This window comes from Pantherophis guttatus, chromosome 6 (assembly GCF_059756535.1).
Source record: "Pantherophis guttatus breed Tessera chromosome 6, ASM5975653v1, whole genome shotgun sequence".
In the NCBI taxonomy this organism is placed as follows: domain Eukaryota; kingdom Metazoa; phylum Chordata; class Lepidosauria; order Squamata; family Colubridae; genus Pantherophis; species Pantherophis guttatus.
In genome coordinates this window covers 99,135,037-99,153,742 of record NC_142068.1, presented here as the reverse complement: position 1 = coordinate 99,153,742, position 18,706 = coordinate 99,135,037, and the positions used below count along the sequence as shown (strand labels likewise).

The 18,706-nt window shown below is 46.3% G+C and overlaps 1 protein-coding gene across 3 annotated transcripts in view; it reads left to right on the top strand.

Annotated features, from left to right (window-relative positions):
- Positions 1 to 18,706, top strand: part of PIK3AP1 (phosphoinositide-3-kinase adaptor protein 1) — a 168,834-nt gene that overhangs the window by 9,186 nt on the left and 140,942 nt on the right. For all 3 annotated transcript variants that reach the window (XM_034435248.3, XM_034435249.3, XM_034435250.3), the window contains exon 2: positions 8,155 to 8,562. In XM_034435248.3, the coding sequence (XP_034291139.2) occupies positions 8,155 to 8,562 (408 nt within the window). The remainder of the gene's footprint in view (positions 1 to 8,154; positions 8,563 to 18,706) is intronic.

Below are 18,706 nucleotides of genomic sequence, written 5' to 3'. Positions count from 1 at the left end.
GGCATGTAGAGTCAATTTCCCGTTCAAGCAAGCAGTGGTGGGTTTCAAAAAATTTCGCTACGTGGTTCGGTGGGCGTGGCTAGGTGAGGGGCATGTGACTGAGTGGGTGTGGCCAACTTGACATCACTCATGCCCATGCCTACTCAGTCACATGGCCCTCCCTGCCTTGCCACGCCCACAGGAAAAGGTAGGAAAATGTTTGGAATTTCCACCTATCAACCCCGCCCTCCCTTTGCCAGTTGCCCCCATTTCCCCTCCTTTAGTGGCTCCGGCCCTAGCCCCGCTTCCTCCCCCCCTCTTTGTTCTGGCTCCTTACCTTCCGTGGCAGCTAGTCCAAAGTCTGGAAGGCAAGCTGACTGGAGTTTTTGGCAGTCTCCATCCAGGCAGCCACTGCTGCTGGAAAGTGGCTGGCAAAGAAGCCTCCCAGCCGCCGCTTCTTTGAGAGCTGCTTTGTGGCTGTGGTAATTGGCTGCAGGCAGCCGAAAAGTACCGGAGGTCGTGGAAAAAGCTGTTGCCATTGCTGCCATGTTCTTCACACATCCCATTGGACTTGCAAGGCAATGGGATGCATGTGCGCATGCGTGAAGAACATGGCAGCAACGAACATGGCGGGTGGGGGATCTGTTTGGGGGCGTGGCCATCTGGCCATCGCTACCGGTTTGGTGACTTTGGCCAAATTTCTGCCAACGGTTCGCATGAACCGGTGCAAACTTGCTGAATACCACCTCTGCAAGCGAGATCATTGTGTAGAGTGCAGTACAATTGGTGGTGGATAAACCAATCATTCCTGGTTAAGGATGTTTTCAGTGCTTGTACAAGATCGCCGGCCACTTGGGGCATCACCTTGGTCTGTGCTCTTGTGGCCAGGGCTGCCAGCTGGATGGAAGGAATGACTGAGTTAACAGCATTCTCTTTAATGCTGTTGTACTATGGCAGCCTAGAGAGGGAATCCGCCAAAAAATTCTTTCTCCCGGTTAAATAACATAGGGTGAATTGAAATGGTTAAAATATTGCACCTACCATACTTGTTTTTGAGATAGCTTTCAGGGTGTTTTTAACACCTCTAGGTTCTTTTGGTATGTGTACACTTTGAAAAGAGTCTTGCCACCTTCCAAAAAGTGCTTCCAGGTGAGAAGTGTCCCTTACACTGCATAGGTTTCCTTTTTCCAGACTGCCCACCTGAGAGCTTTGGGAGATGTAGGCACAGGGTTGCAGGATTTCTTCTTGTATTTTTCTGAAGGAGAACAGCCCCCCACTGCTACATTACTGGTGTCAGTCTGGATGACAAAAGACAGATTAGGATTCAGGTGCTTAAGGATGGGTTTGGCAATGAACAAGCATTTAAGCTTCTTGAAGGCTGCTTGGAATTCCATAGACCGCTTAAGTGGTTTCACTCAGTTTAGATTTCCCCTCCCTGCTTGTTTTCAGAGGATTGGTGATCAGAAGGGCTATTTGGGTGAAGGATGGGATATATTGCCAGTTAAAGTTAGCAAAGCCAAGGAAACTCTGCATTTCCTTCCAGGTGCATGGGGGGGGGTGTTCCCATTCTAGTATGGCTTTTACTTTCTCAGGGTCCATTTTTACTCCTTCGTGTGAAATCCAGTCACCTAGTCTATTTTAGTTTTATGGAATTTGCACTTGAGAGCTTCATATACAGCTACACATTATAGAGTTTTTACAGTATTGCTCTGATAGCTACAATATTGCTCTGATAGTCTCTGTATAAATCAAAATGTCATCTAAGTCGATTAGGACCCCTATTATTACATGAAGGTAGATATGATATAGTTGGAATAACAGAAACTTGGTGGAATGTAACCCATGACTGGAACATACTGATAGAAGGATACAAATTCTTCAAAAAACCCAGACCCTATAAAAGAGGAGGTGGAATTTTGCTACAGAAATGCATGAAACCAAAGACGAAAACCTCTTAGAGCGTATGGGTCAATATAAAAGAAAAAAAGAATGACATGGCCATAGGTGTATACTATAGGCCACCCAATCGAACAAAAAAAATAGATGTCCTTTTTGCTAACCAACTAACAAATATTTGTAGGAAACACACCACAATAGTTATGGGGGTCTTCAATTACCCTGACATTAATTGGAAGACTAATTCTGCACTAAGTGAGAAATCAAATAAGTTCCTAACCAACCTAGCTGACAACTTTGTTGTCCAAAAGGTAGAGGAGGAAATTAGAGGGACAGCCATACTGGACTTAATTCTTACAAACAGAGAAGAAATGATAGAGGGAGTTGAAACTGAAGGAAACTTGGGTGAGAGTGACCATGTCATACTAGAATTCAGCATAACGCAAACACAAGCAAAAGAACATAATGATACCAGAGCCTTAGATTTTAAAAGAGCTGATTTTAATGAACTCAGAGAGAACTTGAGAAAGATTCCTTGGATGAAAATCCTAAAGGGGAAAACAACTCAAGAATTTGGGGAACTCTGAAAAATATGATCATAAAAGCCCAGACCAACACAATACCACTGAGAAACAAAGATCTCTCTGAAAATTGAAAGACAAAAAGGACAAGTACAAAAAATGAAAAGAGGGACACACAACTAAGGCAGAATATCAGCAAATAGCCAGAATCTGCAAAGATGAAATCAAGAAAGCAAAGGCTCAGAATGAGCAAAAAATTTCAGCAAAAGTCAAAGATAGTAAAAAAAAAATTCTTCCAACATATAAATAACAAGAAAAAAAATCAAGGAAACAGTTGGTCCACTAAAGAGAGAAGACAACAAGGAACTAACAGGCAACAGAGAGAAAGCAGAGCTACTTAACTCATTCTTTGTATCGGTCTTCACGCAAAAAGAAACTATAGCCCAAAACAACTGTAAAAGACAGACTAGAAACAAAAGTTAAAATAAGCAAAAAAATAGTAAGAGAATACTTGTCTGATCTTGATGAATACAAATCACCAGGACCAGATGGATTACATCCCAGAGTTCTAAAGGAGCTGGCAGATGACTAGAAAAGAGCTGATATGGCTTTCATCTTCAAAAAAGGAAAAAAAACAGACCCAGGAAACTACAGACCAATCAGCGTAACATTAATACCCAGGAAGATATTGGAAAAGATAATTTAAAAAAAAAAAAAACAGATCTAGCAACAACTAGAAACAAGCATGGATTTGTTAAAAACAGATCATGCCAAACCAATCTTATTTCACTCTTCAACATAGTGACTAAATTAGTAGACCAATGAAATATTGTGGACATAATATACTTAGACTTGAGCAAGGCATTCGACAGAGTAGACCACAACCTACTTCTTGATAAATTAGAAAAAAGTGGGATAGATAGCATCACCACCAGATGGATTAGTAACTGGCTGACAAACTGTACTCAACAAGTAGTCCTTAATGGTACTACATCTACATGGAGGGAAGTAAGCAGTGGGGTATCACAAGGTTCCATCTTAGGCCCAGTACTCTTCATAAACGACGTAGAAAGGGAACTTACTAAATTTGCAGATGATACTAAGCTGGCAGGAATAGCTAACACCCTAGAACAGATGTCAGCAACCTGCGGCTCCAGAACCACATGCAGCTCTTTTGTCCCCTGCTGTGTCTCCCTGTCGGCTGAACCTATCACTGGCTGGCCTTGCCCCTCGCCCTCCCCTGCCCTCCCAGTCACTCCTCACCTGCCCTGAGAAGGTAAGGGTGATGGCCGGGGATAGAGACTCACTCCATATTCCAGAGCGGGAACGAAGCCCCCCTGTACTTGCCCCATCTCGTGGGTGCTTCCTCTGACCATTGTTAGTCCTGTGCGCACCTTGGTCACTCGGAGATGCGCGACTTGCTCTCCGCCCCAAGACACTGGCCTGGCCCAGCTGTGGCCAACGCCGCTGCTTTCACCACCTCCATAGCCTACCCACTGCTATCGCAGCAGAGTTAAATTTAGTGTGCTTCACAATGGCGTTCCATCCTCCTCCTGGAGCCCATTACAACGCGGAGCATTGGCTACAGCTAGGCCGGGCCAGTATCTCAGGGTGGAGAGCTCTTCAGGGCAGGTGAGGAATGACTGGTAGGGGAGTCGAGGGGTGGAGCCATCCAGTGGTGAATTCAGCCGACAGGTAGCTACAGCAGGGGGATGAAAGAGCTTCATTTATCTGGAAACCTGAAATGACTCTTGATTTAAATTATATGGTAAAAAGCACCCAAAGAAGAACAACATCAGCAAAAGAAACCCCCAACCCTCGCCTATTTTTGGAAATGGTTCAAGAAGGAAGACAAACACACACACATACACACACACACACAGCAGAGACAGAGACAGAGACAGAGATGAGAGAGACAGAGACAGAGAGGGAGAAAGAGAGAGAGACAGAGAGATGAGGGAGAGATATATGAGAGAGATATGAGAGAGAGAGAGAGAGAAACAGATGAGAGAGAGATGAGTGAGACAGAGAGAGAGATAGGGAGAGAGATAGATGAGAGAGAGATGAGAGACAGAGAGAGATGAGAGAGACAGAGAAAGGGAGAAAGAGATACCTGTTTCCCCACAGAAAAGAAAACACCGGAGCCACAAAACCTGGGTAGGCATGGCTGGGGGGAGGGTTCATGTGACTGGGAGTGAGTGATGTCAAGTTGGCCACACCCACCCAGGTTTTGTGGCTCCCGGTGTTTTCTTTTCTGTGGGAAATGGCTCCAAATGGCTCTTTGAGTGTTTAAGGTTGCAGACCACTGCCCTAGCAGATAGGTTCAAGATCAAGATGGATCTTAACAGACTTGAACACTGGGCCCTATCTAACAAAATTAAATTCAATGTAGAGAAAAGTAAAGTCTTACACGTAGGCAAGAAAAACCAAAAGTACACATATAAGCTGGGTAAAAGCAGGCTTAATAGCAGTAACTGTGAGAGGGATCTTGGAGTCTTCGTAGACAACCAGCTAAATATGAACCAGCAGTGTGTGGCGGCAGCCAAAAAAGTCAATGCAATCCTAAATTGCATTAACAGCAGGATACAATCAAGATCAAGTGAGGTACTAATACCACTCTATAAAGCCTTAGGAAGACCACACCTAGTATACTGCATCCAGTTTTGGTCACCACACTATAAAAAACATGAGACTCTAGAAAAAGTGCAGAGAAGAGCAACCAGGATGATTAAGGGACTGGAGACTAAAAGATACTGTATGAAGAACGGTTACAGGAACTAGGCATGGCTAGTCTAGTGAAGAGAAGGACCAGGGGAGACATGATAGCAGTGTTCCAATATTTGAGGGGCTGCCACAGAGAGGAAGGGGGTCAATCTATTTTCCAAGGCATCCGAAGGCCAGACAAGGAATAATGGATGGAAACTGATCAAGGAGAGATTCAACCTAGAAATAAGAAGAAATTATCTGACAGTGAGAGCAATCAACCAATGGAACAGAACTTGCCTTCGGAAGTTATGGGAGCTTCATCCCTGGAGGCTTTTAAGAAGAGATTGGACTGTCATTTGTCAGAAATGGTATAGGGTCTCCTGCTTGGGCAGGAGGTTAGACTACATGACCTACAAGGTCCCTGCCAACTCTGTTAATCTGTAATCTGTATAAGTGTTCATCCAAAACCTTGTTAATCAATTGCATCAATATGTCAGGAGCTCCCTGCAGCCCAAACTGGAGGACTTGGAATTGGAAACATGCTGGGGGGAAATTAAATGTGGTTTTCCATTCATCCCCTTCTTTGATGCACAACTGGTAATAGGCTTTTCTCAAGTCCAGCTTGGTAAAAAAAGTCCCCTTTGCTAGATGGGCTAACATGTGCTTCATTAGAAGTAGGGATATACATTTTCTACCCAGATCGCATTGAGCCCATGATAGTCCATGCATAGATGAAGTCTTTCTTTTCCCAGAATAGCATGGGAGCCACCATGTGCGACTTTGTGGGTTGAGTAAAACCCCTGGCTAAGTTCTTAAGTATGATTACCCTCAGTTCCTCAGGTCTCTCGATGTCATAGAGTAGAGCTTGGGTTTGGGTAATTTGGTCCCAGGTAGAATTTCAATGATGCAGTTTGGGGGCTAGTGGAGTAGAAGCACATCTGAATCCTGTTCACTGACTATTTCTTTCAAGTCCCAATACTTTCTTGGGATTAGCAAAGTGAGATTTCTCTCCATGCATGCTATTGCTGAGCTTTCCCCTTTCACTTTCCTAAAAGGGCTGCATGGTTGGCTCCTTACAGCCCTTTTTTAGCTCCCATGGATGCTGAGGCTCAGCAATCAGCTGCCCAATGACATTCTTTACCACACCAAAAGCATCTGGCACTGCAGCAGTGAGGGCTGGCGTTTTGTTTTCCTGGTTTTGAAGGTTGTCATTTTGTTTAGCGTGAATAATCATTGCTGTTTTTGGTTGGTATGTGCATGGTACTTGGCCAAGTCAATTTCCACCTTATCTGCCAGGACATACCAGCCTTGGGTGGTCCTTGGCATCCCTCTAGATAGACAGGAATAGAACAGTTTGTTGTCCAACCTCTCATGGAAGCACTTTATCAGCATGCCCTGAGGCCAATCTGCCAGTTTGCTGGCCAAGTTCCAGAACTCTTGAATGTAGGCTGTGACAGGTCTTCTTTCTTGCTTGAGGATTTTGGCCTGGTTCATACCTTCTGGTCAGCAAGTGGTTCTTCCAACCGCTTCCTTAAGGCAGCCATAAATCTATTGAACTGGCACAGTTTCATGGTGTCATCATCATGGAGGGCCACCAGCCACTATGTGGCTTCCTCCTCAAAGGCCATGGTGATGTACCACACTTTGGCCAGGTTGTGCAGTAGGTCTGCCCCATACTCTTCCATGTAAGTCCACAATTGGGTTAGGAGGAAGGCTAGCTATTTCGCATCTCCATTGAATTTCACTCCTAGCACCAATGGACTGCAGTCTCCTCTTCCCAGGAGAGTGGCTCGGGTTGGTGGTGGAGCTGGTCAGGCAACTGCTGGCTGGGCTGCTGCCCCCTGGGTCTGCTGTGGTGGTAGTGGATCTGGCCACCCCGGAAGGTCTTGAGTTCTCAGCTTGTCAAAGGGATCCCTCAGAAAATCAGTTGCATGCTCAAGCACCATCGTGTGGAGATCGGGTTCATCCGGTATGGGCTCATATGCCTCTGTGGAGTGCCAGGCTTGGGATTGGCTCCCGTGGCTAAGAGTTACTCTGGGGGGAGGTTTATCCCAATCCTCCAATCTCCTAACTCTGATCGACCACCAGGCTTTCAGTCAGGAGCTTGCTTCTAGGGGGTATCTCTGCTTCTTCTAGCCTGGGGATACTCCTCACTGTCCCTCAGTTTCGAAGTGGCTGATCCCCCAGATCTCCATCTTCTCCTCCTCTCCTTTGTGGTCTGACATCTCTTGCACGATATCCGCAGTAGAGTTGATTCTCTGGGTAGATTGTTACTGCTCATTTGCTTAATGTTGGACTTGTCCCAACTCGTTCATTAGGAAGAAAGTGCCTTGGACTGCATTCATAGTGAAAGGTATACTTTACTAGAGCCAAGCGGTTACAAGTTAGGAAAAAGCTAGATCTGAGGTTTGCATATGAAAACTGCCTTACTTTTCCCTTTCCCAGGTCCTTCCCCCACAGTATGTCTCTGGTGTCCAATTGGATTCAAACAAATTGTTTTGGTAACAGTTCTGATGCTTGGCAGGCTCAGCGGTCCACATTCCATTCTCATGCTTGTGGCCTTGGGGTCTGCCAGCCGATGTCTCTGGCAGGCACACAGAATAGTTTCGGGGGTTTTTTTTGTTTTTGTTTTTAAATTTGATTTATATGCCACCCTTCTCCGGAGACTCAGGGCGGCTTACAATGCGTTAAGCAATAGCCTTCATACTTTCGTATATTTATACAAAGTCAGCTTATTGCCCCCACAACTGGGTCCTCATTTAACCTACCTTAGAAAGGATGGAAGGTTGAGTCAACCTTGAGCCTGGTGAGATTTGAACCTGCAGAAATTGCAGGCAGCTATGTTAATAACAGGGTGCATTAAACCACTGTACAACCAAGGTTTCTGGTCTTCCCCTTCCTATCTGTTGGCCCTCTCCCCCCAGGGTTCATGGCAGTCTTGTATCAGCAAAGTAATGATGGGGTGAAGCACGATGGCAGCACTGATATTCTATTCAATTAGTATAGCTTAAAATCCCATTTGTAAGATCAAATTTATTTTATTTTTCAACAGAACAACACTCTGATGCTTGCAATGTGCTGATTGTATATGGAAAAGATGCTGATGAATGGTGTCAGTATCTTCAGAGTCTCTTGCACTCATGCCAAGAAATTCAGAGCTCTAAAGTGGAGAGTAGACCTTCTATTTCCATGGAGGAACAGATTCTCTTCAAGAACAGCAAGTGTATAATTATTCTACTGTCATCTGAATTGGTACAGAGCTTCTGTATTCCTGCTGTACTTCAGAGTCTGCAAAATGTTCTACAACCTCCATCAAAAGTGGTGAAATTTTTCTGTGGTGTTTCAGCATGTGAGAATTACAATGAGTTTTTCAAAGACTGGTCTCAATGGAAAGAGCTTACCTATGATGATGAACCAGAGACCTATGTTGATGCAGTCATAAAAGTTATTTCAGAAGCAGGTAAGGTACTATCTTTGTTTTTAAATGTCTCCACTCCCTATTCTGGGTATGGCTTTACTCTGCATTGTATAGTATCATTTATATTTCTTCTGTGAGCTGCCCAGAATCTAATAGAGTTAGATGGTATCTAAATCAAATCAAATCAAATCAAATTAAATCAAATATTAAATAAATTTAGTTAATTAGTTAATTAACTGGTTAATTTGAGACTTTTGCCAGACTTTCATCATGCATTGTTTTCTAAACCTTCCTTGAAAAAAAGGCTTGCACTTTTTCGTATTCAAAATATTTAACTTGCCATGCAATTATAAAATCAAATACTGATGCTTTTTTCCTTGTTTCATGTTATAAATCTGAGAGATAAAGGTAGTCCTAAAATTGCAACCACAATTGAGCCCAAAATTTCTGTTGCTAAGTGAAACATTTGTTAAGTGAGTTGACCCATTTTACGACTTTTCTTTTCACAGTTGTTAAGTGAATCATTGCATTTGTTAAGTTAATAACGTGGTGCAATGCATTCCCCATTGACTTTGCTCATCAGGAGACCACAAAAAGGAATCACATGACCCCGAGACACTGCAACTGTCATAAATATGAATCAGTTGACAAGCATCAGAATTTTGATCATGTGACCATGGAGATGCTGCAATGGTCATAAGTGTGAAAAACGATCATAAGTCCCTTTTTTCAGTGCTGTCACTAGATGAACTGTTGTAAGTTGAGGACTACTTGTAGTTTGGTGTAGTGGTAAAGATATCAGGCTAGAAATCAGGAAACCTGAGTTCTAGTCCCACCTTAAACATAAAGCCAAGGTGATCTCTTTTTCAAGCCCTAAGAAGCAGGCAATTGCAAACCACTTCTGAAAATATTTGCCAAGAAATCTGAAGGGATATGTCCAGGCATTATGCAAGAATTGAATGGACATGATTGAATGGAAGAAATTTTTTTCATAAATATATTTGATTGCAGAGGAGAAAAATTACAAGTGACGGGCCAATGTCAGTGGATAATTTATTACAGGAGTGGCCAGATGCATCACACGCAGGCTATACCCACCTCGGCTCCGCAAAGGCCAAAAATGTTGTGATACATCATGTGACATCATGTGATGAGATCGAGTTTGACACCCATGATTTAATAGCATGAAACTTTGTTAAATTAGATGCTTCATCAGGGCTATCAATATTATATGTCTACAAAATTACGTAAGTACAGAGTTCCAGAAGGACAACCATCACTGCAGCCCTCCACTGATCTGGGCTTTATGACAGAGTGGCTAGACAGAAGCCTCTCCTCAAAGCAAAACTATGAAAGCCCTCTTGGAAGTTGAAAAAAAGCATCTGAAGGACTGTGAGGAACAAGATTCTCTGGTCTGATGAAACCAAGATTGAACTGTTTGGCCTCCATTCTAAATTTTATCTCCGGAGGAAACCAGGCACCGCTCATCATCTGCCCAATATTATCCCAACATGGTGGTGGCTGTTTTTCAGCAGCAAAGACTAGGAGATTTTTTAAAAATAAATTTACAGATAAATAAATATCTAAACTTCATATATATATACATATACGTACATATATATATACCAGGGGTGAAATGCTCCCGGTTCGGACCAGCTCGGGTGAGTACGTAGCAGAGATTGAGGCTAGTTCGCTGAATCAGGACCAATGGCTGATTGGCCACGCCCCCGAACCGATCCATGGCCCGCAGTCCTGCCATGCTTGGCTGCCTTCCCTGCTGCCTTCCTGGCGTCCCGGTGGCCAGCTTGTGAAGGCAGGCAAGCAGAAGTCCACGTGGAAGACAGGCAAGCATGGCAGGGCTGCGGGGAAGGAGCTAGCAGCTTACTGCCCCCCCCCACTCAAGCAGTGGCTTCCCTGCTCAGCCCTGACAAGCTATGCATCTATAGCAATGGGGTTGTTTTGTTTGCCACGGTGGTGCTTCGGGAGTGCAGGTGGACATATTCATTATAGTTGTCAGCTGCAGATGTCCGCCTGTCCTCCCGAAGTACCACCTCGGTGAACAAAACAACCCCATTGCGCTGCGCCTCCTTCTGCAGCCAAGCGCCCAGCCGTCTGTACCCTTTCCTCAAATGGGCTGTGCATGGGGCACTTGGAGAGCGAGCGAGCAAGAGAGCTCTCCAACCTCTGTTTGTGTGTGGGTGTGTGGGAGGGAGGGAGCGATCTGAAGCCGAGGCACCCAAACTTCTGGCAGCGGCGGGGCAGCTTCTGAGCAGCCAGCTCCACCTGATCTACTCCCTGAGTCTCACCGTTCTCCTGCCCCCACCCCCAGCTCAAGCAGTGGCAGGCTCTGCAGGACAACAGGACATTTTTCCCACAGCATGGCATACACTTGCTACCTCTGCTTGTCTGCTTGCAAGCGATGATCTTCTCTGCTTCTCTCGGGATGCTGGTATGGGCACCATGGATGCATAGCTTGTTGGGGCTGAGCAGGGAAGCCACTGCTTGAGCTGGGGGGTGGGCAGGAGAACGGCGAGACTCAGGGAGTAGGTCAGGTGGAGCTGCTGCTCAGAAGCTGCCCGCTCAGAAGCTGCCCCGCCACTGCCAGAAGTTTGGGTGCCTCGGCCTCAGATCGCTCCCTCCCTCCCTCCCTCCCTCCCTCCCTCCCACAAACACACAAACAAACAGAGGTTGGAAAGCTGTCTTACTCTCTCTTTTTCCAAGCGCCCCATGCATAGCAGAGTGACATGAATGATGTCAAACTGGCCATGCCCACCCAGTCACATGACCACCAAGCCACACCACACCAAGCCACGCCCACAGAACCGGTAGCAAAAAAATTTAGATTTCACCCCTGATATATAAAGTCAGGTCCAGAAATATTGGGACATCGACACAATTCTAACATCTTTGGCTCTATACACCACCACAATGGAGTTGGAATGAAACAAACACAATGTCAGGTTTCGGTGCTATCTTAAATAAGTTTCATTTTCAAGCGCAGAGTCTCTAATGAATCATTTTTATTTAAGAACATAAAAAGCCGACATTCCTGATTCTAATTGCAGCCAAACTGGCCCCTCCTTCCAACCCCCTCCTCTTCCGCTCTCCAACCCCAATGTCCCATTGGCCATCATGCAGATCCATCTCTACCTCCCGGCACATTCTTTTCACAGGAATGTAGCCCCCACCCTCGTCTCCCAGGAAACACTATCTGTACATACAAAACTAGGTAAAAGTTCATCTTGTTATGTCAGCGCTGGAAGAGAGCCTAATTTGGAACGCTGACATCCGGCCCCTCTCCCTTCACTTCTGCGACATCACCTATCCCATAGGGAAAACACAACAAGATTAGTCTCATCAGCCCCTCCCCGGCTGTGCACCCCCCCTCCCGGCTTTCCCGGGTGGTCTGCATGGAATTTTGCTATAAGGCGATCAGCTTGGATGTTTGCGCTCTTCACCCAGGAAGCCTCTGACATTGGGTAACCCTTCCATTTAATTAAGTACTGAAGGCGCCCCCTGTGCCATCTTGAATCAAGAATCCGCTGCGCCTCGTAGTGCGTTTGGCCCCCAACAACCAGGGGCCCAGGGGGTTCACGTGGAATTGGCCTTAAAGTAGACCCCACTACAGGTTTTAGAAGGCTACTGTGAAAAACGGGGTGAATTTTCCCCAAAAGCCGTGGCAACTGCAATTGCACTGTAACGGGGTTGATTATTTTTATTATAGGAAATGGTCCTATAAATTTTGGGCCCAATTTCCTGCTCGGGAGTCTAAGTCTCAAGTACTTGGTGGAGAGGTAAACTTTCTCTCCCAGCTGAAATGGTCTTTGGGGAGTTCGGTGCTTGTCTGCTTGGTCCTTATAAGATTGAGCCGCCTTTGCCAGCGCCCTCTTAACATTTTCCCAAGTTTGTCTCAACATTGCCATCCAGTCGGTCAAACTGACTGAGGAAGGGGGCTCCCTCGGGTATTCTGGCATGGGAACAAAATCCATGCCACTCACTATTTTGAACGGGGTTAGCCCCGTGCTGCTGTGGACAGCATTATTATATGCAACCTCCGCAAAAGATAGGAGGTCTGCCCAATTGGACTGCTGGTAGTCGACGTAGCATCTTAAATACTGTTCTATCATAGCGTTCAGTCTTTCTGCCCCCCCATTGGTGCTCGGGTGAAATGCTGAGCTGAGCCCTTGGGATGAACCTATGGATCGTAGAAACTCCCTCCAGAACTTTGCTGTGAACTGGACCCCTCTGTCGGAAATGATTCGCCTGGGGACTCCATGTAGGCGGTAAATGTGTTTCAGGAACAGTTTGGATAACTGACGGGCTGAAGGCAGTCCACTACAAGGAATGAAGTGTGCCTGTTTGGAGAATAAGTCTATTACAGTCCAGATCACTGTATTTCCACTGCTCCTCGGTAGGTCTACTATAAAGTCCATTGCAATCTCCTCCCATGGTCTTGTTGGCTCAACTACTGGTTGCAACAATCCAGGCGGGCACCCTGGCCTTGTCTTCATCGTGGCACAAATGGTGCAGCTTTTTACATAACTGTCTACTTTCTCATGTGTGGCCACCAGAACTGCCTTCGTACTAGGTGCAGAGTCTTTAGGAACCCGAAGTGTCCTGCTGGTTTAACGTCGTGGCTCCTCTTGAGAATCAGGATGCGTAAACTCTGTGGGACATAGAGCTTTGTCCCCCTCCATGCTAGTTCATCTCTTTTTGTCAAGAGATGTTGATTGTCCCGATACCAGGGGTCGGTCAGCGTTTCATTTTTTAATTTTGCAGTTAAGTCACTTGCAAGTTGGCCTTGCTGGTCACGTCGTTGCCGTCTGGTGATCACTTGGGCCGCAGCTTGGGTGGAGGGGATGATGGCATTCACTACCTGCTCCCGCTCACTGTTGTATTGGGGCATCCGGGAGAGGGCATCAGCCAGGAAATCTCTCCCTCCTGGGATGTGCTTAAGCTCGAAATTGAAACGATTGAAGTATTGTGCCCACCGCACTTGCCTGGGCGACAGTTTTCGTGGGGTTTTTAGAGCCTCTAGGTTTTTATGATCAGTCCAGACTTCAAATGGTTTCTGGCCTCCCTCTAGAAGGTGCCACCAGGTCAACAAGGCCCACCTTACTGCAAACGCTTCCTTCTCCCATGCCGCCCATCGCCTCTCCGTATCGGTGAGTTTGCGGGAGGTGTAGGCGCAGGGTTGTAGATCACCTTGGTTGTTCTTTTGGAGTAACACGGCTCCTACTGCCACATCACTTGCGTCTGCTTGGATGACAAAAGGCTGTTCCGGATCCGGGTGTTTTAAGACAGGTTCTTTCGCGAACAGTCCTTTTAGCATCTCAAATGCCTGTTGGCAGGTCAGGTCCCACTATAGGGGTTGTCCCGGGCGAGGTTTCATCGCTGGGCTTCCTGTCTTTAGGAGGTCCGTCAAAGGTTTGGCAATCTTCGCGAATGAGGGGATGAATTGTCTGTAGAAATTCACAAAGCCTAGAAAACTTTGCAGTTGTCTGCGGGTGCTAGGGGGCTGCCATTGTAGAACTGATTGGACCTTGGCTGGGTCCATCTCTATCCCCTCATTTGATACTCGGTAGCCCAGGTAGTCTAGCCGTGATTGGTGGAAATCGCATTTTGGCAGTTTGACATATAGGTTTGCCCGTAGCAGTTTTTTCAGTACTTGGCGGATGAGGGGTATGTGTTCGTCTATGGTCTCCGTGTAGATAAGAATATCATCCAGGTAGACGAGGACCCCTTTGTAAAGGTGTTCATGTAAGACTTCGTTTATTAACTGCATGAATACTGCCGGGGCTCCTTGCAATCCAAAAGGCATTACTTTAAACTGGAAACTACCCAGGGGGCAGTTGAATGCTGTTTTCCATTCATCTCCTGCCTTTATGCGTACTCTGTAATAAGCTTCTCGAAGGTCTAGTTTGGTGAAAACCTTCCCTTTAGCTAGGTGGGCTAACATGTCTTTCATGAGGGGGAGGGGGTACAAGTTGTGTACGCAAACAGCGTTGATACTTCGAAAGTCGACCACCAGTCTCATGGAGCCGTCCTTTTTCTCTTTAAACATGACCGGCGCCGCTACCCTTGGTTTCACTGGCTCAATAAATCCCCTTTGTAAGTTTTTGTCTATGTAGTCCCGCATTTCCTGCATTTCTCGGGGCGTCATGGCATACATTTTAGGTTTGGGTAGTTTTGCTCCTGGGATAATCTTGATGGCACAATCGGTCTCGCGGTGGGGGGGCAGAATGTCACACTCGGCCTCGCTGAATACCCCCACAAGGTCTTGGTACTCCCTTGGGATCTGGTTTGCGTTACAAGCGGTGGTGGGTGCGGCTGCCAATTGCTTTGCTGCACCTTCTGGGAGGGACCCTTGTGTTGGTGGTGTTTTCTTCTGTAGTGGAGGGCTGCTTTGGGGTTTCAGCGTGGGAGGGAATTCTTCTGGTCAGGGCGGCAGGGGTTGGGGCCCCTTTGCTATTCTCAGCCTGTGGGTTCCCTCTTGCCACCAAATGATTGGGCCCCATTTGTCGAGCCATGAGAGTCCCAATATGACTGGTTCTGTCATCTTGGGGGCTATTATGAAGCGGATCGTCTCCCAGTGATCTGCGAGTTCTAGTCTCACGGGTTCAGTCAAGTGTGTGGCGTACGTTCCTCCCACTAGGGACCCATCAACTTGCTCGAAGCGAATTGGTTGTTTGAGCTGTTTAGCTCGGATTCCCAATTTTAGAACTGTGGGTAGGTTGATTAGGCACCGTGTGCTACCCGAGTCTATTAGGGCTTGGAAAGTCTCTTGGGCCCCTGTTTTGGGGGCTGTTAGGCGTATGGGGAAAAGAAAAGGATGGATGGGTCCACTCACCATCGGGTCATCCTCGCCTTCGTCTTCCGTGTCATAGGGTTCAGGGGACTGATCTCCCTCCTCTGGGATTCCTCTGGTTTTGGTCAGATGAGCGAAAAACTCAGGGATTTGGGGAGCTTCCCGCGGTACGTGGGTGACGCGCTTGGGCCCTCGTTCCGGTCGTGCTTTGGGCGGTGGAGCTGGTCCCGGTCTAGGTGTTCCACATCTTGCTGCTATGTGGCCGCTTCCTCCACATCTGTAGCATTTCAGTGGGCTCCGTGGGGCAGTTGGTCTGTAGGAGGGCTGTGATGTTGGGGTTTCTCGTCTGTTGAGTGGCCCCTGGTCTGGTCGGCCTCTCTACTTTTCCTCTGGTGGTTTTGACGTGTCACTCGCCCGCAGCCCTCTGTCGACTTTTATCGCTACCCGGAACCATTCAGCGAGTCGGTTTGGGATGTCACGATAGGCAGTCACTTGGGAAATTCTTTTATCTAGGCTTGTTCTAAAAAAATACACCAGCAATCGCTCTGGTAGGGGAGGCAGTGTCCCAATGACTCTCCTGAATTCACGGATATGCTCTCTGATAGGCTTCCCCCTCTGCATTAGGTTTCTGAGCTCGACTTCCACATAGGGGTCCTCCTCCTCCTCCTCATAATGGGCTCTCAATAGTTGCAAGAACCCATCCGCATCTTGTAGCTGGGGGCCCCTGTATTTGTAGAGTGATGCTGACCACCTCTTTGCTTCTCCCTTCAGCCCTTCCGAGATAGCATTCACTAGGGCTCTGGGGAAAGGGTAGAGGTGTCAGAACCGCTCTATGTATATCTCAGCTGAATTGAGGAATTGGGCGAGGTTGTCTGGGTCACCATCGAACTTCCCTCTGAACTGGGGTGGTTCCTCCCTCTCTGCCCTCTCCTCTCTGTGCTGAGCTCTGGAGGGCCAGCCTTGGTGTTGATAGTCCTCTGCCTCGTCTCTCATCCTGGGGTGGGGAGGTGCTGCCTTGTCTGGGCTTCGCTGCCATTCCCATCCCCAGCTCGCCCTTCCCAATTCACTTAGGGGTTTTTCTTTATCTTTTACCTTTGTATTTTCCAAGTTGGCTGGAATCACGACCGTTTCTGCTCCTCCCGTTTCTTGAAGCAGGCTTTCCTCCGAGAGCTTGGCTTCAGCCATAGTCCATCCGACCAGATGTCTGGGAGGGAACGGGATGATTTAAATTCAGCCAGCCTGGATTTGGAGGAGAGTTTGGCTGTCTGTCAGGTTTCGGTGCTATCTTAAATAAGTTTCATTTTCAAGCGCAGAGTCTCTAATGAATCATTTTTATTTAAGAACATAAAAAGCCGACATTCCTGATTCTAATTGCAGCCAAACTGGCCCCTCCTTCCAACCCCCTCCTCTTCCGCTCTCCAACCCCAATGTCCCATTGGCCATCATGCAGATCCATCTCTACCTCCCGGCACGTTCTTTTCACAGGAATGTAGCCCCCACCCTCGTCTCCCAGGAAACACTATCTGTACATACAAAACTAGGTAAAAGTTCATCTTGTTATGTCAGCGCTGGAAGAGAGCCTAATTTGGAACGCTGACACACAATGTGTGTTAACTGCAGACTGTCAGCTTTAATTTGAGGGTATATACATCCAACTCAGGTGAACGGTGTAGGACTTACAGCAGTTTGTATATGTGCCTCCCACTTGTTAAGGGACCAAAAGTAATGGGACAATTGGCTTCTCAGCTGTTCCATGGCCAGGTGTGTGATATTCCCTCATTACCCCAATTACAATGTGCAGATAAAAGGCCCAGAGTTCATTTCAAGTGTGCTATTTGCATTTGGAATCTGTTGCTGTCAACTCTCAAGATGAGATCCAAAGAGCTGTCACTATCAGTGAAGCAAGCCATCATTAGGCTGAAGAAACAAAACAAACCCATCAGAGAGATAGCAAGAACATTAGGCATGGCCAAAACAACTGTTTGAAACATTCTCAAAAAGAAGGAATGCACCAGTGAGCTCAGCAAGACCAAAAGACCTGGGAGACCATGGAAAACAAGTGTGGTGGATGACCGAAGAATTCTTTCTCTGGTGAAGAAAACACCCTTCACAACAGTTGGCCAGATCAAGAACACTCTCCAGGAGGTAGGTGTATGTGTGTCAAAGTCAACAATCAAGAGAAGACTTCACCAGAATGAATACAGAGGGTTCACCACAAGATGTAAACCATTGGTGAGCTTCAAAAACAGGAAGGCCAGATTATAGTTTGCCAAACAACATCTAACAAAGCCTTCACAGTTCTGGAACAAGATCCTATGGACAGATGAGACCAAGATCAACTTGTACCAGAGTGATGGGAAGAGAAAAGTATGGAGAAGGAAAGGAATTGCTCATGATCCTAAGCATACCACCTCATCAGTGAAGCATGGTGGTGGTAGTGTCATGGCGTGGGCATGTATGGCTGCCAATGGAACTGGTTCTCTTGTATTTATTGATGATGTGACTGCTGACAAAAGCAGCAGGATGAATTCTGAAGTGTTTTGGGCAATATTATCTGCTCACATTCAGCCAAATGCTGCAGAACTCATTGGACGGCACTTCACAGTGCAGATGGATAATGACCCAAAGCATACTGCAAAAGCAACCAAAGAGTTTTTGAAGGGACAGAAGTGGAATGTTATGCAATGGCCAAGTCAATCACCTGACCTGAATCCCATTGAGCATGCATTTCACTTGCTGAAGACAAAACTGAAGGGAAAATGCCCCAAGAACAAGCAGGAACTGAAGACAGTTGCAGTAGAGGCCTGGCAGAGCATCACCAGGGATGAAACCCAGTGTCTGGTGATGTCTATGCGTTCCAGACTTCAGGCTGTGATTGACTGCAAAGGATTTGCAACCAAGTATTAAGAAGGGAAAGTTTGATTTATGATTATTATTCTGTCCCATTACTTTTGGTCCCTTAACAAGTGGGAGGCACATATGCAAACTGCTGTAAGTCCTACACCGTTCACCTGAGTTGGATGTACATACCCTCAAATTAAAGCTGACAGTCTGCAGTTAACGCACATTGTATTTGTTTCATTCCAACTCCATTGTGGTGGTGTATAGAGCCAAAGATGTTAGAATTGTGTCGATGTCCCAATATTTCTGGACCTGACTGTACTTTCTCTGTGTGTATAATATAAATCCATCTGATCACATAAATCCATCCATCTGATCTCTATATCTATCAATTAACCATTTGTAAAAAAGTTCCCAAAGTCATAAAATATTCAGAATCTTTTTCTTTAATTTTTAACGTTAACCTATCCATTTCTGCACATTGCATTATTTTTTTAATTATATTCTCATCTGTGGGGGTTTGTTCATTTTTTCAAT